At 43.9% G+C, this 23,614-nt stretch overlaps 1 protein-coding gene and 1 long non-coding RNA gene across 5 annotated transcripts; one reads left to right on the top strand and one right to left on the bottom strand.

The window, feature by feature from the left end:
- Positions 1-10,766: 10,766 nt before the first annotated feature.
- Positions 10,767-14,302, bottom strand: RBM3 (RNA binding motif protein 3). 4 transcript variants are annotated; one of them, XM_043457939.1, is made up of 7 exons: positions 14,148-14,302; positions 13,411-13,530; positions 13,068-13,174; positions 12,321-12,426; positions 12,113-12,218; positions 11,421-11,487; positions 10,767-10,938 (listed from the first exon to the last, which is right to left on the bottom strand). In XM_043457939.1, exons 2-6 carry the CDS (start codon positions 13,511-13,513, stop codon positions 11,427-11,429), a joined length of 483 nt encoding a protein of 160 aa, XP_043313874.1. In that variant the 5' UTR covers positions 13,514-13,530; positions 14,148-14,302; the 3' UTR covers positions 10,767-10,938; positions 11,421-11,426. The 4 variants fall into 4 exon arrangements, with proteins under 4 accessions (XP_043313874.1, XP_043313875.1, XP_043313872.1 ...); XM_043457940.1 differs by having other exon boundaries at positions 13,411-13,560; positions 14,148-14,282; XM_043457937.1 differs by having other exon boundaries at positions 11,421-11,484; positions 13,411-13,585; positions 14,148-14,277.
- On the top strand, positions 14,260-23,030 carry LOC122434509. Its single transcript, XR_006267388.1, has 3 exons — positions 14,260-14,380; positions 14,803-14,971; positions 22,894-23,030. It is a non-coding gene; the product is annotated as an uncharacterized LOC122434509 (long non-coding RNA).
- The last annotated feature ends 584 nt before the right edge of the window (positions 23,031-23,614 follow it).

Below are 23,614 nucleotides of genomic sequence, written 5' to 3'. Positions count from 1 at the left end.
CCACAGACACCCCTGATGAACAACTGTAATTGCCAGTTCTTTTTTTTTGCCATAAAGAATGATACAACCAATGCCTTTCTATTCTCCTTGACCCTCCCTGGACAGAACTCCACACCTTCGTCCCACCATTCAGCTTCTGTAGAAACGCTGTGGGAAGAAATCACAGGAGAGGCAGGAATAGCATGGAGATCTACTGTCTCCCTGCCAGAATTGTTTTGTTCTTGTTTTTTTACAATTCATGTTAAAATTTCAAAAATTATTTTAGAACTTCATTTGTGATACTAGATAAAACAACCTAATGGCAGGGTCCTTATAAATATAAATTAGCTATTTATGTGTAAAACATGTCTATAAGGACACCTGTTGTGAGAACATTTGCTGTCATTCCAGGAAGTAGTACAGTAATTTTCAGAAGGCATTACAACCTGGCCACTGCCACAGTCTCTGACAACTATGTGGTCTTGGGCTTAACCTCTTTGTGACTCAGTCTCCTTATCTGAAAATAAAAACTGCCTCATAGAGTTAGTGAGAGGACTAAATGAGTTAATATTTGTAAAGCTTAGACAAGCATCTGGAACAGAGAATATATCCACTAAATGTTGACTACTGTTAGTTGTTTTAAAAAACTTTCCCCAATAAATAGATCCATCTGCCAGAGGTAAATCTGATGCAAAAATAACAAGAATTAGAATGACCCTGATTACCTCTTGCATTATCTGCTCAGCATTTTTTCAATTTTTGTTTTTAAACATTTACACACTAATACTAGATAAAAAGGGGCTTCACTGGTGGCTCAGCAGTAAAGAATCTGGGCGCGACACAGGAGGAGTGAGTTCAATCCCTGAGTGGGGACGATCCCCTGGAGGAGGGCATGGCAACCCACTCCAGTATTCTTGCCTGGAAAATTCCATGGACAGAGGAGCCTGGTAGGCTACAGTCCATAGGGTTGCAGAGTCAGACACGACTGAAGTGACTGAGCATGCATGCACTAGATTAAAAATTGGTTTTGAGGGGCTTCCCTGGTGGTATAGTGGATAAGAATCCACCTGTCAATGCAGAGGACATGGATTTGATCCCTGGTCTGAGAAGATTCCACGTGCCGTGGAGCAAATAAGCCCATGTGCCACAATTGCTGAGCCCACATGCCCTAGAGCCTGAGCTCCACAAGAGAAGTCACCACAGTGAGAAGCCCGCACACTGCAAATAGAGAGTAACCCCCACTTGCTGCAACTAGAGAAAACCTGTGTAGCAACGAAGACCCAACGCAGCCATAAATAAATAAATAAATTTTTAAAATGGGTTTTGAACAAGCTGGTAACAGAAGGCACTTTCAGTTTGTTGGGAGCTTGGAGAGAAAGGGGCAGAATTTATGTACATGAATGGCAGGCAGGTCAGTGGGTGGGAAAAGAATGATCTAGGGCCTGGGGGTATCAAGTCACCAGAAGCAGCTCCTGGAGGTTGTGAGTAACCTTTGTTACAATCATGGCATTTAAAAAAGCTCAAGTCCAGGGTGGACCACAAGTCCCACCCACTCTAACAGAATCTGGGGCTATTTCACTGTCAGAGTGACAGTTGAGGGTCCTAGCTGAAAGAACAAACAAAAACAGTTGGACAGAAAAGACAGGTAAGCCAGAGCTGCTTGAAGGTAACACCACATCACAATAGTAGCTTAAGTAATGGCAGAAACAAGCAGGGGCCATGTATTTTTTGGACTCCTTTCTTCATGTGCCTCCTGCCTATTTGGCCCCCAGAGTTTATAACTGCAAAGGCGAGCACTGGACCACACTGGTTGTGCCGGCTTCTCATTACACAGGCTGAGATGAAACCTGAAGTTGGGCCTCATCCTCAGGAACTAACAGAAACGTGATTTGAGGGAAAGTCTAGATGGCTGGGAGGTTAGAAGAGTGTGCTGAGAATCAAAGCCAGAGAATGAAATAGAAAGACCATGGAGATGACATGTAACTGGCATGTAGACCCCGAGTTCTTATTCTCTTATCTCATCCCTGAGGTTTCTTCCTAAATTGGACAAGTGGGGGTTGGGACACAAGATCATAATTTAAATTTGACCATTTCCTGATGGGAAAATATTTGCCTCTGAAGCCAAAGTTCTCACAATCACCAAAGGCTTAATGGTGATAACTCCCCAATGCCTGAGTCAGAAACCAGATTTCTACACTTGGGAAAAGTCTCACCAACCACTTGAGCAGCCTCCAGCAAATTGCAATAGCCAGCTTTCCAACAAATAATTATCAAGCCCCTACTAGGTGCCAGGCACTGGAAAGATAGCAGTAACTCAGATAACTGGGCTCCACTCTTGTGGAGCTGCCATTCTAGCTATAAAGATAAGTGATAAATAAGATCATTTTTCAAATTGGTTTTTACTATCATTAAAATAGTAGTTTGGTTAGTGGTTCCCTGGTGACTCAGATGGTAAAGCGTCTGCCTACAATGCTGGAGACCTGGGTTCAATCCCTGGGTCAGGAAGATCTCCCAGAGAAGGAAATGGCAACCCACTCCAGTATACTTGCCTGGAGAATCCCATGGACAGAGGAGCCTGGTAGGCTACAGTCCATGGGGTCGCAAAGAGTCGGACATGACTGAGCAACTTCACTTTTCACTTTTGGTTAGCATTGCTGAGCGGTGGGGGAAGGAGGAAGGAGTGAGAAATAAATTTAAGCTGGTCACAACACTGTAAATCAACAGCATTTCAATAAAATTTTTAAAATAAAATGACCAAAAAAGTTAAGCTGGAACCTGAATGAAAAAGCAGCCAGATACATGAAGCTCTAGACAACGAATGTGTGGATAAAGCCAGTGAGGCCAGGTAGTGACTGATTCAGAGGAGACATCACTTTACGGGGCTAGAACTGGAGTCACTCTGCTCTTACAATCTCAATTCCCTTTACCCAGTGGTGATTCAGGGCCAGACTGGCAGCCTGAGCAAGCCTAGGACCTGGATTTGGTACCTCAATCTCAGGTGATAGAGCTACATGGGCACAGCCATTGATTTGTCCCACTTTTTTTCTGTTAATACACTGACCTACATCTGGTTGCTTTTCAAATATTAAGCCATTCTTGCTTGGTTTTGGTGACAGCCTGCATTTACCAAGCTCTTACAACATCCATCCTATAGAACTGTCACAACAGCCCTAATGAGGTGCAACATTTGGCCCCACTTTGAAGATGAGGAAAGTGAACCCTTGGGTGGGTTTACTGCCCATGGCCACAGATGTAGAAAACATTAGAGCTAGCATTTGGAAGCAGGCAGGAAGTAGAACTGGACTAAGTTTCTTATCCAGGATACCAGAAAGCACCACCCCCCTGGTAACCATCCAGCAGTGCTGACAACAGCATCCCATCCCTCTCCACCTCTCTCTGTGTCCCCCTACCCCCACCCCCATATCAAGTCCCAAATCAGTTTCTACTCCTGTCTCTCTTCTGATCTTCTGCACTGGTAGATCAGCCATGAAATCTACAACAGCTTCCAACTGCTGTGCGAAGCTGACCACTTAGGCCTTCTCCCCAACTTCATCCTGTGTTGCTCTTACTCTTATCTGGTTATGCTCCAGTTACACTGGCTTTCTCAATTTAAAATTGCACAAATTGTTCCTGAGATCTAGAACACGCTCTTCTGTGCATGCAAACACTTCTACTCATCCTACACTAATATTACTGATAGCAAGCACTTTGTGCCAGACACTGTTCCAAATATTTTATGCAGAAAACCGTCTGCATAAAATATTTTATACAACAACCCTCTGAAGTTGGTATTATTATTATCACATATCACAGATCAGGAAATGGAGGCAAAAAATGAAATAACCTGCCCAAGACAGCATAGTCAGTAAGCGATGGAGCTGGATTTACACCCAGGCCACCTGGCTCCACAATCCTTGCTCTTAACCACTACACTAACACCAATTCCCAAGTGACTTTGTGTGAGGTCCTCCAGTGTGGATTCATAACAATTTCTTTCTCCCATCCCACCCCCTTTGTTTGATCTCTCAGCAAGTCCTGTCAGTTCTACCTTCAAAACATATCCAGAATCTAACCTCTCCTCTCCACGTCCACTGCTGCCACCACCATTGCTGGCTTGGACTACTGTGGTGGCCTCCTCACTGCTTCCACCCTTGCTCTCCTTCCGCCCAAGCCTGTCCTCCCAGTAGTCAGAGGATCCTGTTACAATCCAAGGCAGCTCACGGCCCTGCTCTGCTCAGACCCATGCTCCATCTCTCTCAGAGAAAAAGTCAAAGTCCTCCCTGTGGCCAAGGCGGCCCTACAGGACCAGGCTCCAACACCTCTCAGAACTCACCTCCTGCCACTTGCCCCCTTGCTCACTCTGTTACGGCTGCACTGACCTTCTTGCTCTTCCTTACACACACCAAGCAAGCTCCCACCTCAGGGCCTTTGTGTGTGCTTGCTTTTTCTTCTGCCTCTAATTCTCCTCTTCCAGATGCCAAGAAAAGGCAAGGCTGAGATATTTGGCTGGTAAGGAAATGTGTCCTCATTCAATTCAAATGTTTGCTACTTACATAGATAGCAGAAGCGAGAAGAGCCACAGATGCCAGCTCATGTCCCTTGTACAGGGTAACACAGAAACAAAAAAGAGGCCAGATGACTGCAGCATGAGTGGTAGGACACTGTGGTGCCAAGAAGTTAGTGCATATGCTAAGCAGTTCCATAACCTTAAATCAGGGGAGAGAAAGAACAGAAAGCCTCATACCTCATCAGAACCTTGGAAGAGGAGAAACCGTCTCATGGCAGCCTCCTTGGTAGACAGGGAGGTTAGTGAGAAATGGCCTTGTAGCCTCTTGTGCTCTGTGTTCCGAGGATTACAGGGCGTTCTGCCAATACTTAGATGAGCTTGCCTACGTGGCCTATGGGGAGACATGCTACGCAGTCAGAGTGCCATGCAGAACCATTCCCCTACCATTCTCCAATTTCATCCCTAGTGTAAGGTCACTTCCTCTGAGTCACCTTCCCTAAACCATCTTGTGTAAGACCCCATCACTCTTCATTCCCTCTGCTTTATTCTCAACACTTGCCACTTTCTAACATTACATCACATACCAATTTACTACTTTATTATCCATAGAACCCAATATGTGATTCCTAAGCAAAGAAATTTGTCATAGCTGTTGCTGTGTTCCTACAATTAGTATCTGGCACACATAATAAACACTTGCCAAAATTTACTGACTATACCTAACTACCAGACACTGGTAGGTGTTTCCCATGTCTGGACTCATTCATTGGGGATAATCCCCATCTTACCACTGAGAAGACAGGTTTCTAAGAGGTCCTGGGTTTCGAAAGAAGGAAGAACATGTGGTGCTAGGCAAAGGAATGGTCCACCTACCTGGAGAAGCCAGAGGGGTCCTGAGAGCTGGGATTGGGGAAGGGGAGCAGGAAGGGGTTCTAGGACCCCTTGTGTTTTTTGCTTTTGTTTTTTGGCTATGCTGCATGGCATGCAGGATCTTAGTTCTTCAATGAGGGATCAAACCCGTGCCCCCTGCAGTGGAACTGAAGAGTCCTAACCACTGGACTGCCAGGGAACTCCCTAGGACCGGTATCTGGAAAATATTAATGTCAAATGTAAAGAAACAGAAGCTAGCATTTCAGGGTTTCTTGAGGCCCTTGGAACAGAGATGACTGTAACTATTCAGAAGGCTTTGGGGAACAGGGCAGGCCAACAGAAAATAGCTGACTAAACAGATGACTATAAGTCATCCACTTCCCACACCAATGTGAAGGTCTTACAAACCACACCACTCAGTTTTCTTTTGAACTTTTTATTATGGAAAATCTCAAACTCACAATGCATTGATTTAATGTACTTCCACGTACCTATCACCCAGTTTCCACAATTTTAAACACACTGCATTTTCTAAACTGAAGGTTCCATAAGCATTTGAGTGGTTTGAAGCCAACAGTCTCTGTTAAAATACAACAAGCTAGGAAACATCAGGGCATTTTGCACATTTAATTAATTAAAACTTTCTTCGACTTAAATAAGACAAATGGCTGGACTGTATTCCCCCCTCTCCAAAATGTACTTTTTTAATGCAAAATGTACTTTTTAAATGCAAAGTTTAAAATAGAGACTGCAAGTTGTGTGCTTGAACAACTATTAAGTAGAAAGAGTAAAGAAAACTTCCTCAGTTTTACTTTAAGGAAGCTTAAAATTGAATTTACAACAGCATATTAGAAATGTTTATGCAGAACATGCTACAGACTGTTTTCAATTTTAAAAGCCTTAAGTTTGTGCTTTCATTGATATGTTAAAATCCACATCCCATATACTCTAGTGTAGTTCTCCATAACCAAACGCTAGTATTTCTGCAGTATATTGTATGCATATTCACACTGAATGGGGAAAACAAAGATTATGAAAAACTTCAGTTATTGTCACAAATCTTGAAAAAAAAAAAGCTTCTGGTTTTTCAGATCTCCGTGCACTTTGATTATAAGGGATCATGGCTTGTTAGCCTGGTAACGTGCAGGAGGTAGAAGAGGAATGCAGATATGCAGGAACTGTGCCTGTTTTGTCTCTAAAAGCAGGAGGGAGGAACATTGCCCAATTATCCAATCAATATGCTTTCTAACATATCTTAAGTATTTACAGCAACTTATTTTAAAAACCTTTTAAAAAATATTTGACTGCCCCAGGTGTTACTTGCAGCATGTGGAATCTTTAGTTGCTGCATGTGGATTCAAATGAGATATACCCATTTGAATGCAGAGTTCCAAAGAATAGCAAGGAGAGATAAGAAAGCCTTCCTCAGTGATCAGTGCAAAGAAATAGAGTAAAACAATAGAATGGGAAAGACTAGAGATCTCTTCAAGAAAATTAGAGATACCAAGGGAACATTTCATGCAAAGATGGGCTCAATAAAGGGCAGAAATGGTATGGGCCTAACAGAAGCAGAAGAGATTAAGAAGAGGTGGCAAGAATACACAGACAAAAAAGATCTTTAGTACCCAGATAATCACGTTGGTGTGATCACTCACCTAAAGCCAGACATCCTGGAATGTGAAGTGAAGTGGGCCTTAGGAAGCATCACTATGAATAAAGCTAGTGGAGGTGATGAAAATCCAGTTGAGCTATTTCAAATCCTAAAAGATGATGCTGTGAAAGTGCTGCACTCAATATGCCAGCAAATTTGGAAAATTCAGCAGTGGTCACAGGACTGGAAAAGTTCAGTTTTCATTCCAATCCCTAAGAAAGGCAATGCCGAAGAATGTTCAAACTACCGCACACTTGCCCTCATCTCACATGCTAATAATGCTAAAAATTCTCCAAGCCAGGCTTCAACAATATGTGAACCATGAACTTCCAGATGTTCAAGCTGGATTTAGAAAAGGCAGAAGAACCAGAGATCAAATTGCCAACATCTGCTGGATCATTGAAAAAGCAAGAGAGTTCCAGAAAAACATCTATTTCTGCTTTATTGACTATGCCAAAGCCTTTGACTGTGTGGATCACAACAAACTGGAAAATTCTGAAAGAGATGGGAATACCAGACCACCTGACCTGCCTCTTGAGAAATCTGTATGCAGGTCAGGAAGCAACAGTTAGAACTGGACATGGAAGAACAGACTGTTTCCAAATCGGGAAAGGAGTACGTCAAAGCTGTATATAGTCACCCTGCTTATTTAACTTATATGCAGAGTACATCATGAGAAACGCTGGGCTGGATGAAGCACAAACTGGAATCAAGATTGCCGGGAGAAATACCAATAACCTCAGATATGCAGATGACACCACCCTTATGGCAGAAAGTGAAGAACTAAAGAACCTCTTGATGAAAGTGAAAGGAGAGTGAAAAAGTTGGCTTAAAGCTCAACATTCAGAAAACTAAAATCATGGCATGTGGTCCCATTACTTCATGGCAAATAGATGGGGAAACAGTGGAAACAGTGGTAGGCTTTTATTTTGGGGCGCTCCAAAATCACTGCAGATGGTGACTGCAGCCATGAAATTAAAATACACTTACTCCTTGGAAGCAAAGTTATGACCAACCTAGACAGCATATTAAAAGGCAGAGACATTACTTTGCCAACGAAGGTCCATCTAGTCAAAGCTATGGTTTTTTAAGTGGTCATGTATGGATGTGAGAGTTGGACTCTAAAGAAAGCTGAGTGCTGAAGAATCGATGCTTTTGAACTGTGGTGTTGGAGAAGACTCTCCAGAGTCCCTTGGACTGCAAGGAGATCCAGCCAGTCCATCCTAAATGCGATCAGTCCTGGGTGTTCATTGGAAGGACTGATGTTGAAGCTGAAACTCCAATACTTTGGCTACATGATGCAAAGAGCTGACTCATCTGAAAAGACCCTGATGCTGGGAAAGATTGAGGGCAGGAGAAGGGGATAACAGTGGATGAGATGGTTGGATGGCATCACCGACTCAATGGACATGAGTGTGAGTAAACTCTGGGAGTTGGTGATGGACAGGGCAGCCTGGTGTTCTGCAGTCCATGGGGTTGCAGAGTCGGACACGAATGAACTGAACTGACCAGGGATGGAACACAGGCACCGTGAGTCTTAGCCTCTGGACTACCAGGGAAGTCCCTGAAAAAGGTGTTTTGAGTTTCTTACACCCCCAAAACCAGAATGTAGGGAAGGTGTAGGGTTATTACCACAGACCTACCCTTCTCTAAGTATGCCACCTCCAGTACCACTCAGTGAGGTCGATAGTATTATTCCCACTTTGCAGACATAGAACCTGAAGCACATAAAACTAAGCTAGGAGGCAGGGTCAGTGACTTCCATGTGGGGTGAGGGGGAAAGGTTTGGGATTTCTTCTGGACTTCAAAGTGGGCAGGGGGTGGGATGTCTATGAAAATGTTTGTCAAATTCATGGGGAGGGTAGGCAAGATCCAGGGCTTGAAAATACAAATACTTGTAGACCAAGGGTCTGGTCTTCACAGGTTTGGGGACACAGGTTCTCAAAGCACCTTTAAATGTGAGTTCAAGTCTCAGTGGGTTCTTAGGAAACATGCACAGTAGTGAGATTCTGGTCAAACTGAAGACTAATAAGCTTTTAATAAGGGTTTTGAGTCTCACATCTATAAACTGTATTGATGAGTGATGCAGTGTCAAAGAAAACTGTCTCCTAGGCCCCTTTCCTTAGAGCAAGTAAACCAGAGGCTGGGCAAGACTGGATTACCTCAAATTTATGCTCAGTTGTGTCTGATTCTTTGAGACCCTATGGTCTGTAGCCTGCCTGACTCCTCTGTCCATGATTCTCCAGGAAATACTGGAGTGGGTAGCCATTTCCTTAAGGGGATCTTCCCAACCCAGGGCCACCTGGGAAGTCCAACATTCCTACACAGCACCTCAGGAAAGGCTATTTATAGTTTTTGTCACTTAGGGGATCATTTTGTTGTAGAAATTTTGTGGTTACCAGACCCTGTCTCAGGCCACATTGGGAAGACACTGTACTTCCTGAGACATAAGGTGCAGAAGTGCTCCCCACCCTAGGCAATAACAGTGGGCCTCCCACCAGATTCCACTGCCTTAACTTCCTGGAGCCCAGCACAGAATGCCTAGTACTCAACTGGTAAGGAGTAGCTGTAAGGCCCCCTTTATCTGGTCCAGACAGGTCTCAGAAGTTCCCAAGTCTCCATCCACCTGGCAAAACAAATTCATGGCTGAGGTAGAGGACACAGGTCATCAGTACTGCAATTTTTCACAGTACAGTGACCCATGTGGTGGCAGCTTGGATTGCTGTTTATTAACACCACCGATTATTGGAATTATTCCACTTATTAGTGGAAAGAGCCTGGGTTTGAACCCTGGAATCAGAATCCAGAGGCTGTGCTCCTAGAATCCTGTTTTCAAATCAGGCTTGTCCTATCTCACAAGATGAGTTTACTATACCTGCATCCACCCCCATTATTTCAGGAGGAGCAGCTGGCACCACTATTTATGACAGGATTTAGTCTCCCATACCCCACCAGATGCTTACATTCTCAGTACAATCTCCTAAGGAAGGCACCCAAGATGCTCGGAGGAGACAGGGAGATCAAAACTCCAGCAGACTTCACAAAGCTGACACTGAGATTATCACAATGGGACCAAGAGACCACGTCAGGAAGCCCAATTCCAGCCACAAGGGAATTTCGCTGATTCCCCACCCTTCCCACAGGCCTGATGTATGTATACCCAAAGAAATCCCAAACCCAACTAAACTTTGAACTCAAGGTCTCTACCCTTTTGGCAGCCCCTGCCCATCTAGCTGTATCCTTTTCTCAAAGTCCCCCTCTTGGCCTTCCCCTATTTTTAATTTGTAGTAAGGCTCTATACCTTAATTTGAGCAAGAAAAAAACACTTCAATATCGATTTGTTTTCAGGTTTCATCTTTTTAATCAACTCAGTGAAGGACATCCTAAACACTACATGAAACAACAGAATTTTTTTCTTCCAGTTTAAAAAAAATGACATACACAAGTATTTCTTAGAAACTTCTATATAATCAAGGCAGAGATCTTGAGTAAAAAACACGTATAAGTTATCATGCTCTTTGTTTCTTACAGTTGGAAACTGCTTCCTATTCAGGATTCAACATGTGTACAGGTTTTTAAAATGTTTCTGGACGCATATTAGTGAAAGAATCTCACCAAACATTTCTTGTCAGAATAACCCTAAGAGCTGGAACTTAAAAAAAAAAAAACTGGTAAAAAAAGGAAGAAATACTCTACAAATATCTTCAGATTTTGTCTTTAAATGGGAGAAAATTTTTAAAACAAAACAAAACAAACATGGAGCTTTCTGAAAGATCTTTAATAAGGTACCTTGGGAACTCAATTCATTAAGAAAAAAAAAACCAGGTTGGTTTAACTATAACAGATGTTTCAGTGCAGCTCCAAAAGTCTTTATAAATACAGTCATTTGGAGAGGTGGTCCTGGTCCTGGATCAGATTATTCGTTGTGTTTCTGAGAACAGTAAGAAGGGGGAGAATTGTGATGTTGGGAATATGCTGCTGCTGCTAAGTCACTTCAGTCGTGTCCGACTCTGTGCGACCCCATGGACTGCAGCCTACCAGGTTCCTCCATCCATGGGATTTTCCAGGCAAGAGTACTGGAGTGGGTTGCCATTGCCTTCTCCAGGGAATATGCTAACATGCTTAATTCCCGGGGTTGACAAGGATGCTGAAAGGCTGGAAACCCCTCCATCTCTTACATGCTCAACAGGAGTAGATGATTATAGACAAGACAGGTGGCCCCCCAACCCCTACTTCCATCAAAGCAGACAAGCCTTGACAGGCACCTGAAAGCAAGGGAGGCCTAGCAATGGTTGTCAGGTGGGCCTGTTGAGGTATGCACATACAGGAGGAAAGATGAGAGGGACAGGATAAGACTGGTGGACAGAGGTCTCTTAAATGGCGACACAGAAGTCTCACATTAGGTGCACATACCTCATCTCAGTTGTCGTAATTGTCCCTGTAATTTCCTCCTGAGTAGCGGTCATAACCACCCTGGCTTCTGGGAAAAAACATACATAGTAGTATCACAGGAATGTATTATATACTCTGCAGTATTACTAAACACCATGATAAGTTAAACATGAATATAAAGTAAAACTCAGTCATATGGTGTATAATATAGCATATTAAATATTACCACCATACATAATCAAGACAATACAATAAACAAAAGTCACCATCTACTGCACATTGCAATTACATGACCTAACAAATTATTTGCCAATGTTATACTTAACCCAAAATATTGCTTCATACTTGCTTTATAACTTCATTACAATTTGAAAACACTATTAGCACCACAGCAAGGTATGTATGCTCAGGCAACTGAGCTTTTTAAATTTTTGAGCAAGAAACTGAGTTTTTAAAATTAAAAAAAAATTTTATTCATTCATTTGGCTGTGCTGGGTCTTAGTTGCTACACATGGCATTTTCGATCTTTGTGGCACGTGGCATCTTTTTTAGTTGTGGCATGTAGGGTCTAGTGCCCTGACCAGGGGTCGATCCCAGGCCCCCTGCATTGGGAGTACAGGGTCTTAGCCACCGGACCACCAGATAAATCCCTAAGATGAGTTCTTAGGGAGAGGGAAGAAGCACCAGCATACCCTAACCCCTTGGTTACCCACCTGCCACCATAGTCTCTGGTCCTTCCATATCCATATCCGTATCCGAATCCATATGCTCCAGGTCGATTGTCATACCTGCCACTTCCATAGCCCTGGTCCCCACCACCTACAATAGGGAAGAAATATTTGTATGGTAATTGTCTAGATATAGAATGCTAATAGGCAACTCTCCTCTATACCCCATGATCAAACTTACCAAGTAACTTACCTCTAGGGTAGCCACGACCACGTTCATAGCCCCCAAAGGCACCCCCTCGTGTTCCCCGGGCTGACTTGCCAGCGTGGTCTACACGGATCTGACGACCATCCAGAGACTAGGTGTGGGGAGACACAAGGATGGATGGGTTGGTGGTCAAACAGAGCAGGGGTGAGGTAGGAGTGGGCTGGGCAAGTGGGCAAAAGAGCCCAGAAATTCCTGCTGGGCACCAGGTTCTGGGTGCCATATTCCAGAAAAAGCTCCTTTGACCCAAATGGTTTTATCTGGGAGCTACAGAATCCCACAAAATTACCTGAATCCACCATGTTTCCCCTGCTACTACTTACATCTTGACCGAACTCAGGTTGAATTCTCCTCCCCACTCCTCTAAGCTGCCCGACTATTAGGGCTAGACAGACACCTCTCTTGGTCTGAGGCTTCAGAGTCCATCCCAGAAGACTCACGAGGTCCTCTCCGGGCCAGGCCCGCAGGTCTGCAGACTCTACTACCTAAGCCCAGAGCAGGTCAACCATCCACAGGTGGCTTCTCGGCCTCATGCAGGACCAGTCGTCGCCTCCCAGGCAGCCCGGCTCTGTCTGCCGCTGCCCTCCACCCCCTAGAACAGAAGGCAGTCACGCTCCTGTGAGTGGGCACCGCGGGGCTTGGTGGCCGCGCTGCCCCAAGCAGACACAGAGGGAAAAACAGAATGGTCCAAGTGACAGATGGGAGCAGGGCCCCTATGCAGGTAGGAGACCTCACCTCTCCATTCATGGCTCTCATGGCATTTGAGGCATGCTCCGGATTGGTGAAGGTGATGAAGCCAAAACCCCGGGATCGCTGCGTCTCCCGGTCCTTGACGACCACCACTGGGAAAGACAAGGGAAAGAGCTAAGACGACAAGTGGTAAAGAGTGTTAAGAATGGACCCTCCTTCCACTAAAACTCAATGGCAACTTACTGGGTTCTCAGTCTTAGCCCTAGGAACAAAGAGAGGAAAACGGTAAGGCCTAGGGTTCTAACCTTTCTCTCCTGTTTCCTGAAATGCATGGGACCCAGACTTTCTTCCACAATCCCCCCCATCACGCACCTGGCCCATTTCTCACCCTCAGAAATAGGTCCGAAGCTGCTGAAGTGGTCTTCCAGAGCCCGCTCATCAGTGTTGAAGTTGAGCCCTCCCACGAAGAGCTTCCCTTCTTCAGAAGACATGGCAGTAAATTCAAGTCCTGTGTTGAGGATATGGAGAATAGGAGAAACTGTGGAGATGGGAGAAAGAAGAGGCTGGAGAAGTGAGAAAGGATGAAGAAGAGAACAGAAAAGAGAGAAGACAAAACAAGCAAAACAAAAAAACAAAAAAAACGGGGTAACTAAGCACAGACAAAGACAGAAACCTCCGGAGCCGGCTCAGCGAGGTAGTCTTTCCGAAGGCCACCTTCGCACATGTCCACACAATATCCCCTACCCCACGCCCGTCATTTTGTACACCTGCGCATGCCCAGAACACCCTTGCTGTCCCTTTGCGCCCACAGAACAAGATGGCGGCGGTCACATGCAAAAAGAGGCCCCCCCCCCCCCCAATCCATCCGCCTCCGCTGTCGCATGATCACGGCTGCCACCCACGCCGCCAGCCCTTCCCGGCATTTCCTGCACTCAAATATAGCGCGCCAGGCTCACACCAACCAAAAAGTGTCACCTCCAAGCACGGAACCCACCCGACCCAGTGAAGCCCAAGCCTATGTGTCCTATGAGGCCGTTACTCCTCACTCGCGCACCTCGCTCTCAATCGGCGCAGCAAAGTCAGTGAGACGAGGAACAGTCGCTCGGCAAAATATACGCTACTTACCTGGAAACTAACAAGAACTCCGAAGAGAGAGCCACCACGGAGGAGCCGAGACTGGGGAGGCTGCCGCGCGGCAAGACGCTGATAAAGGGCACAGAGTGGACACGTCATGGAACTTCCGTCGCGCGTGCCGCCGTGCGCGCTTATTGGCTAAGGCCAGTGAGGCGGGGCGGGAGGAAGGGACAACAGCTCCAAGGGAGCGAGGCGCTGAGCACGCTTCGGGAAAAGGATGGGAGGTTTGTGAGGTTGATGCAACCTAACATCAGCATCTGCCCAGCCGTCTTCATCCCTTACGCTCTCACACCCATTTCTGTCTCTGACATCACCCTTACCACCCTTGATGTCACTTCCCTCATTGATTCTGACGTCTTTCTCTAGGTTCCTGAGGACGTAATTAGTCCTCTGATACCCTTTAACCTTTTAGTCCTCCGAGCTCATACCCCCTCGAGGGCCCGAAGTTTTCTCTCCCCACTGACCCTGACGTCATCACCATTCACAGTTCTTAACATCAGACATTCCTTCGTTTATTAGACCCTGACCCTGATCCCTCCGTTTCCTCCTCTGTGCCCAACATCTAGCCACCTGTTACGCGTGCGACTCTTTCCCCTGGCATTGTTTCTTCTCATTTATAATCTCAGCCCTTATCCTTACCTGACAGCTTCCTGAAGCCAGTTTCTCGAATTCCCCATCAATAGACCACCTGAGGTGACTTCTACAAAAGAGGATGCTTCAATCTTCAAAAGGAGTAAATCCCGATCCAACAGAATGATTTCTGCTGTCACTCAGAGTTGCTGATCCTTGATCCACACAGAGGACTTTCACAATAGGTAAGGGACAGAGTGTCTGAGCCCACTGCCCAGTTTGTTCTTGTCGGCCTTCTGAGTGTCTGAGCTACTTTTACAATGAATGGATTTGACAGACTTTTAGTTTCTGAGCTCCCCATCAAGGAAGAATGGGTTAGTTGCCCTCAGAGACTTGAAATATGTCATCCATAGAATGGACTCGTCCAGCCTGTTAAGGATCAGCACCCCAAATACAGACTAGATTTGTTAACTTTTGGGATACAGTATGGTGAAGAAGTGAAAGTGTTATTAGTCGCTCAGTTGTGTCTGACTCTTTGTAATCTGATGGACTAGCCTGCCAGTCTCCTCTGTCCATGGGATTCTCCAGTCAAGAATACTGGAGTGGGTTGTCATTACTTCTCCAGGGGATCTTCTCAACCTATGCGTTGAACCCAGGTCCCTTGCACTGTAGGCAGATTCTTTACTGTCTGAGGCACCAGGGAAGCCCCCTTACAGAGGACTGTTAGAATAGATTTACCCTAATTCCTAAGAGCCCTGGGATTTTTCAGAATGCTCAATGAGCACTGTCTTCTTCCTTAAAGTTACCAGTTGCATCAGCCCCTAAAAGAGAGCCAGCTTGTCCTTAGAAACCTTCAAGTCAGTCATTGAATTCTCTTTAACTATGAAAGTACTAGGTGGCATCTTCTTTTGATATAAAGCTGTTGCATCTACAGTGGAAATCTGTTGTTTGGTGTAGCCACATTTATTAGTTATTTTAACTAGATCTGGATAAGTTGCTGCCGCTTCTACATTAGCACTTGTTACTTCAACTTGCACTTTTATGTTCTGGAGACAGTGTTTGTTAACACTCATGATCCAACCTCTGCTAGATTCAGACTTTTCTTCTGCAGCTTCCTTCACCTCTCTTAGGCTTCACAGGACTGAAGAGAGTTACAGCCTTGCTCTGGCTTAAGGGAATGTTGTGGGTGGTTTGATCCTCTTTCCAAACCACTAAAACCTTCTCCATATCAGCAGTCAGGTTGTTTCTCTTATCATTTATGTGTTCACTGGAGCATCACTTTTGATTTTTTTCCAAGAACTTTCCCTTTGCACTCACAACTTCAGTAACTGGTTACAAGAGGTCTAGATTTCAGCCTGCCTCAACTTCTGATGTGCCTTCCTAACTAAGTGTAATCATTTCTAGATTTTGATTTGAAGTGAGAGACTCTTCCTGTCACTTAAACACTTTGAGGCAATTGTAGGTTTATCAAGTGGCATGATTTCAATATTATTATGTCTCAGGGAAAGAGAGGTCTGAGGAAAGGGAGAGGGACAGAAAGTAGGGCAGTTTGAACACACATTTGTCATTTAAGCTTGCCATCCTAGAGTCACAGATTATTGGTAACATCAAAGATCATTGATCATAGATCATCATAACAAATACAATAATAATGAAAAAGTTTGAAATATTGCAAAAATTACTGTAATGTGACACAGAAATAGGCAGTGAGCAAATGCTATTGCAAAAATGGTGTTAACAGACTTGCTGAATGCTGGGTTGCCCACAAACCTTCAATTTGTTAAAAAGAAAAAACAAAACCCATGATACAGAAAACACAGAAAACAAACTTAATGCCTACCAAAGTAGGAGGGGTTATTTGGGAATATGGGATTAACAGATGCACATTACCACACATAAAATAGATAAACAACAATGACCTACTATATAGCACAAGGAACTATATTCAATATTTTGTAATAAACTATAATGGAAATGAATTGAATAAAGAAAAAAACTCACAATATCTGTAAAGCACAATAAAGTAAAGCACAATTAAAATGAGGGATGCCTGTACTAAGAGTTGGGGGGAAGTCAGAAGTGGTTTGCAACACTTCCCTGGTAACTGGACTGGTAAAGAATCCACCTGCAAAGCAGGAGATGCCGGTTCAATTCCTTGGTTGAGAAGATCCCCTGGAGAAGGGATAAGCTACCCACTTCAGTAATTTGGGGCTTCCCTGGTGGTTCAGATGGTAAAGAATCTGTCTACAATGCATGAGACCTGGATTCAATCCCTGGGTTGGGAAGACACCCTGGACGAGGGCATGTCAACCCACTCTAGTATTCTTCCCTGGAGAGTCGCCATGGACAGAAGAACCTGGTGGGCCCCAGTCCATGGGGTTGCAAAGAGTCAGACATGACTGAGTGACTAAGCACAATAAACTATACTGGAAAAGAATTAAAAAAAGAAAAAGACTCACGACATCTGTAAAGCACAATAAAGCAAAGCACAATTAAAATGAGAGGTGCCTGTATTAAGAGTTGGGGAGGGCAGAGGTGGTTCACAACATTTCCTCAGACAATAGTTTCAGAGATGAGCATCCATACACAGGGCAGGAGGAGAAAAACTCATGACCAGTATGGGCAGAAACAGGCACATAGCTACAGCTTTCACTGATTGGTTGAGCAAGGAGCAGGAGGGGATGTGAAGCTTGTTGCAAAAGAATGAGAAGAGCTGAAGTGTCTTATGGCTCAGTCCATCTAAAGTCTATCATGCCTACTTCAGATCCATTGAAAAACCACAGCCAAAGGACTCAGAGGTTTTCTGCAGTAGATCGTGCCCACTATAATTCCTGTTTCTTGAGGAGATTGCACCAAGACAAACTTCCATAGGAAATCACAGATGAGTCAATGACTGGCATCTGGGCTCTACTGTCTCATAGTGGATCTATAATGTTGATGAAGATGACCTATTGCCAAGACAGAAACTGACCCCAAAAATTCTAGATATATTTTTGAGATCAGCCCCACTGCCCTGCCATTCCATTTTCCAGGGGATCTTCCTGACCCAGGGATCAAACCTGGGGTCTCCCACATCGTAGGCAGACTCTTTCCTGTCTGAACCACTAGGGAAGCCCCTGCATCCACAAAATGGACTTGTCTGACTTTTACCATATCCAGACTTCCTACACCTAGGATAGACATGAAGAGATTTCACATTGTCCACACATGTACTAGTTTTAGCCCTCTGAGAATCTGAGCCTCCATGCAAAAAGAGAGGTACTTATTTACCTCTCAAAGTGTCTGAGCTCTGATCACATTCTACAGCTTGTGACACATCATTATAGTCGTTCTATGCAGTCTCTTGTTTTACTTATTTTATTCCTGCACCCAACTATCATTCTTTCCTTCCCACAGTTAACTATGTTATTGAGTTTTATGTGTATCTCTTGGTGTGATTTCATATAAAATCGGTATTTTGTGTATATTTTTGATTAAAGTAAATGGTAGTGTTATTTTTTAAAACTTTCTTTTTCAACCAGCATTATGTTTTTAAGATCCATCTGTGAGAATTCCCTGGCAGTCCATTGGTTAAGACTCTATGCTTTCATTCATGGGGCCCAGGTTCGATCCCTGGTCGGAGAACTAAGATCACACAAGTTGCACCACACAGCCAAAAACAAACAAAAACAACTGGAAGTTTTGTTGGGAATAACTGTAGTAATAGATTTGGGGCAAAATAATATATTACCTGTGGAGGTTTTAAGGTATGTTCATAAACTCTATGATAGTGCCCCCATCAGGAATTGGAGCCTAGTTCCCTTGCCCTTGAGGGTGGGCTGGACTTAGTGAGTCACTTGTACTGCACAGAATGAGCCTGTCACTTCCAAGACTAGGTCATAAAAGGCACTTAGGCTTCCTGCTCTCACACAGACTGCTTTCTCTGTGGGATGGTAGCCGGTAGATCAGGCAGCAGCCCTATGGAAGAACTGAGGCCTCCTGCTAACAGCTATGTGAGCGGGCCTTCTTAGAAGTGGAGTCAAGCCTTCAGATAACTGCAGCCGCCTTCCACATTCTGACTGCAACCTCATGAGATATTCAAGGCCATAACACAGCTAAGCCACTTCCAGAATTCTTACCCACTGAAACTTAGATAATGTTTATTGTTTTAAGTTTGGGAGTAATTTGATACCAATACATAACTGACACATCATAAAATCTTCCCAGCAAAGAGCATGAAATGTCTTTATTGTGCCCAGCTTGGCATGAAATGTTCCTTTGTTCTTGAAGAGATTTCTAGTCTTTCCCATTCTATTCTCCAAGCAAGAATACTGGAGTGGGTAGCCATTCCCTTCTCCAGGGGATCGTTCTGACCCAGGAATCAAACCCAGGTCTCCTGCATTGCAGGCAGATTCTTTACTATCTGAGCCACCAGGGAAGCTGCCTGGATAAGCCCTAGTTATGACTTTTTTAAAAAACATACACTGTCGAACTCAAGTAGCTAATATTTTACTATAATTTTTACATCTATATTCATAAATGAAATAGGTCTGTATTGTGTTGTATCTTCTTTATCTGGTTTTAGAATGAAGACTATACTAGCCTCAAAAAATGAGCTGGACAGCTTTTGCTTTTTTCCTATTTTCTGGACCAATTTGTATATTTGGGAATTAACAGTTCCTTGAAAGTTTGATAAACTGTATCTGTAAAACCATCTGGGTCTGTGCTTGAAGCTTTTGTTAGAAGGAGATAGAGTATCTTTATCATTTCAATTTTTCTTAAAACTTGTTACAAGTTTTCAATTTCTTTTTGTATCAATTTGAGCACATTTTAATTTTTCCAGAAACTTAAGCCTTCCATCTAGGTTTTACAATGTATTAACCTACCATACTTAGCCTTTTTGTGTCTAGTTTCCCTTTTTTGTTCTGTATTTTGCATTCTTTTAAAGCAGTCTTGGCAGAAGCCTATCAATATTTTCAAAGAACCAGTTTTTCATTTTGCTATTCTTTATCATTACTTTAAAAACTACCTTTGGCATTTATTTCCTTCCTTACAGTATTTCCTTCATGAGTCATGGAGTCATGGGGTTTGTTCCTTTGCTCTTTCTCCACCTTTTTTATTTGAATGCTTTGAATCATCTATTTATTTTTCAAACTTTCTTCTCTCCTGATGAATGTACTTAAAGCTGTATATTTTCTTTTAATAACTGATTTTGCTGTGTCCCAGAGATTTTGCATGTAGTGTTTTTATTAAGTTCTAAATATTCCTAAAACTCCCTTATGATTTCTTATTTCACCCAGGGGTTATTTAGTAATGATAGTTTTCAAAAATGGGGGTCTTTTTTTTTTTTGGCCATCCATGTGGGATGTCAGTTCCTCTACCAGGGACTGAACCTGGTCCATGGTAGTGAAAGCCCAGAATCTTAACCACTAGGTTACCAGAGAACTCCTCGAGCCTTTTTTGTGTGTGTGCAAGAAATAGCTTTTCATTATTGCTAATTTTAGGGCTTCCTAGATAGCACTAGTGATAAAGCAGCTGCTTGCCAATGCAGGGGACACAGGAGACTGGGGTTAGATCCCTGGGTCGGGAGGATCTCCTGGAGGAGGGCATGGCAACCCATTCCAGTATTCTTGCTGGGAGAATCCTATGGAAAGAGGAGCCTGGCAAGCTATGGTCCATAGGGTTGCACAGAGCCGGACATGACTGAAGCACCTTAGTACACTGCTAATTTTATTGCATTGTGTTCAGAGAACATGGTTAATATTGGTACTTTTGAATTCATTGAGGCTTTCATTGTGCCCTCACATGGTCCATTTTTGTAATTAATTGTAAGCATAAAAGGAGTCTTCTCCATTTGTTAAGTGAAAGGTTATATAGGAATGTGTGTCATATACTTGAAATTATATGCCAAGCTTAAAAATGTATTGTTCAGGTCTCCTTACAAGAATGTGTTTATGGTAGACATATATTCTTTGCCAATGAGTATATATCCTTCTCTGTCTTTCATGATCTAAAATTTTGTTAGCTTTAGGATGTCTATCCCAGCTTTCTTTGAGCTTTTATTATTCTTTTTCTTCATACTTTCATTCTCATCAGCATCCCTAAACTTTGTGTATACTGTTGAACCTTTAAAAAAAATCCATTGAGGGTCCCTGTGTTCTAAATATTTTTTGTACTGTTATGTTAAAACTTCTGATAGCTTATTTCATCTTCTCCATTTATAGTATTTTTCTATTTCTTTTCTATCATACTCATACCTAATATTTTGAGTCCTTTTTATATTTCTTGTTCCTGTTTTCTATTTTTTCTTATTTTAGTTATTTAAAATAGTCTTCATCCGTCTGTCCCAGTACTTCTGCTTCAGATACTGTGTATCACCCTGTGTGGTAGCCAGTTTCTGACATAGCCCCCAGTGATCTCTGCCTCCTGGTACTCACATCCTGTGTGGTTCTCCTCTATGTTGTACTAGGGTTGACCTATGTGACCAAGAAAATACAACACAAATTGTATGCCATTTCAGAGCTTAAGTTATAGTAGACATTGCAGTTCTGTCATGGTCACAATCTCTTGCCTGTCTGCTGTGACCACATGTCCCGAGAAACCTGATTGGAGAGGCTTATGTGGGGAAGCCTCCCACTAACAGCTCTGTGTGGGCCACATTAGAAGTGGGTCCTTCAGCCAAGTCATCCCTTTAGCCAACTTCAATCCTGGCTGAACATGACTGAAACCTCAGAAAAGACCCTTAGCCAAAACTACGTGGCTAAGCTGTTCCCAGATCCCTGACCCTCGGAAACTGAGAAAATAAACATTTGTTGTTTTAAGCGAAGTTTGGCAGTGATTTGTTATACAGCAATAGGTAATGAATGTGCGAGTATTCTCAGTCACATTTGACTCTTTGTGACCCTATGGATTGTAGTCCACTAGGCTCTCCTGCCCATAGAATTTTCCAGACAAGAATACTGGACTGGGTTGCCATTTCCTTCTCCAGGGGATCTTCCTGACCCAGGAATCAAACCCTCATCTACTGCATTGGCAGGCAGATTCTTTACCACTGCACCACCTGGGAAGCCCATAGATAACTAATACATCCAGTTTATTTTTCACTGGAGGTAGTTATACTGCTCTGGTGTATACATTACCCTGACGTGGCAGCTGTTCTGGCTGGTAACTGTATTCATGGAATGCTGAAAGCCAGACTTGACTCTGGTTAATCACCTGGAGTCCAAGGGATAAAAGGATGTGCAGGGAGATGGGCCAGATGGTGGACAGTCCCAGCACCATGCTCTCACTTGCATCTATGATCACATTACCTGACAATTCTGCTGGTAGAGTTTCATCTTTAAACTCTAAGAGGGGGGTCATTTCCCAAGTGGTACCATCCGCCTTTGTCTGGAGGGGGACAGTGGAGGAGCAATCACTCCTCTGGCTGCTCATTTCCTCTCCTCAGCAGGGTTCTTGACACCCTGATACTAGCCCTCCCCCCAAACACCTGGACCAGTGGTTTGGATGATTTCTGCAGTGAGGGGGCAGACAAGGCAACATGGGGGAGAGGTAACAGCCAGAACTTAAATCTCCAACCTCTCCTGTATTTGCTGCCTCCAGCCATCCACCACTCAAAACTCAGGCCAGTTAACGACCATCTTCCAACTCCCCATGGGTCTTCATCACTGTGCTAGTTTTCTGGAACTCATATTTCTCTCTGTAGTTTCTTCAGAGAAGTTTCTGGGCAAGGGGATCAGTGTCTTGTGCTGTCTGCCACCTTGGCAGGAATCAGGAGTCCCAAATAACTTTGGAAACTAATAGAGATTTCTGTCCTTTAGGGTATCTGAGCCTCATGTTCACAGAAAGGACTCCTCTGGTCTTCAGAGGTCCCAAGCTGCCATATACAGAATTGACTTGGTTGACCTTTCAAATAGCTAAGCTCATTGATCATGGAATACACCCAGAGGGTGTCAGCCAGTTACTGACAAAGAAGGCCAGATTCCCCCATATCTTGGATGGCCCCTGGGGCCAGGGTGCCTGAGCCCCTTATTTTCACTTGTTAGATCTACAGTCTTGGAGACCCTAGGCACAGAATGGTTTTGACCCTGTGCCTCCAGTGACTGAGCTCTCATCTGAGAAGGGTGGTTAGCTTACTCTCCAATACTGGGGGCAGGGGGGTGACAGGAGCCTTTTAAATTATCCCTAGCTTTATATGGCATTGTTGTGAGAGAGATGAGAGGATGGCTGCCCTGATGCCCACCTGCCTGCATTGCCTAGCACAGCAACTTCTGGCCAGAATCTGGCACAGTGAGGCTACAACTTGAAGGACCCCAGTTATTTCACTTGCCATGTCCTCTGTGGAGGGACGGCACTCAGCCTTCTGAGAAGGTAAGTGGGGAAAAAAGGCCCTTTTTTGGATCATTATCCTCCACATATGTAGGTGACTTCTTTTAGGGCCTCAGCTTTATTAGAGCTTGATGTTTTTGTCCACAGTAATGGGATAGAGAAGACAAATATATGGTTTCCATTGCTGAAATGGTTAAGGTATCCATGAGCTGGAAACCCAGTTTAGTGCTTAGAGCCCTAGGCATGGCAAGGCTGTCCCCAAAGCATGTGACAAGAATAGGAACCTTAGACCCCTGCCCAGGACCACTAGCATTCATGCATAAGACTTACAGGGAAGGGTCTGGATCTTAGAAATGGTGACATGTGCAATGCTAGAGGTAGTTCATCCAATGTTTCTAAGTAGCCCATACTTCCCAGTCTTTGTAACGAATCTTGCCCTTTCTGAGTCAGGAACTCTCTCCCCCATCCCTCATTCAGGGGACTGTCCTAAAAACGTATATTTACAGACATCATCCAGACCCTCACAGGCAGACAGATGTACCACAAAATACCTTCAGGCCGCCTCAAGTGGTGTTTGACCT

This window comes from Cervus canadensis, chromosome X (assembly GCF_019320065.1).
Source record: "Cervus canadensis isolate Bull #8, Minnesota chromosome X, ASM1932006v1, whole genome shotgun sequence".
NCBI lineage: Eukaryota > Metazoa > Chordata > Mammalia > Artiodactyla > Cervidae > Cervus > Cervus canadensis.
This window is presented reverse-complemented; position numbering and strand designations above follow the sequence as displayed.

Coding starts and splice junctions, on each gene's coding strand:
- RBM3 (XM_043457936.1), bottom strand. CDS start 14,255: ATGACGTGTCCACTCTGTGCCCTTTATCAGCGTCTTGCCGCGCGGCAG. Junction 13,175..13,410: donor CTTCGGACCTATTTCTGAGG/GTGAGAAATGGG, acceptor TGTCTTTCCCAG/TGGTGGTCGTCAAGGACCGG. Junction 12,427..13,067: donor TGAGAGCCATGAATGGAGAG/GTGAGGTCTCCT, acceptor CCCCACACCTAG/TCTCTGGATGGTCGTCAGAT.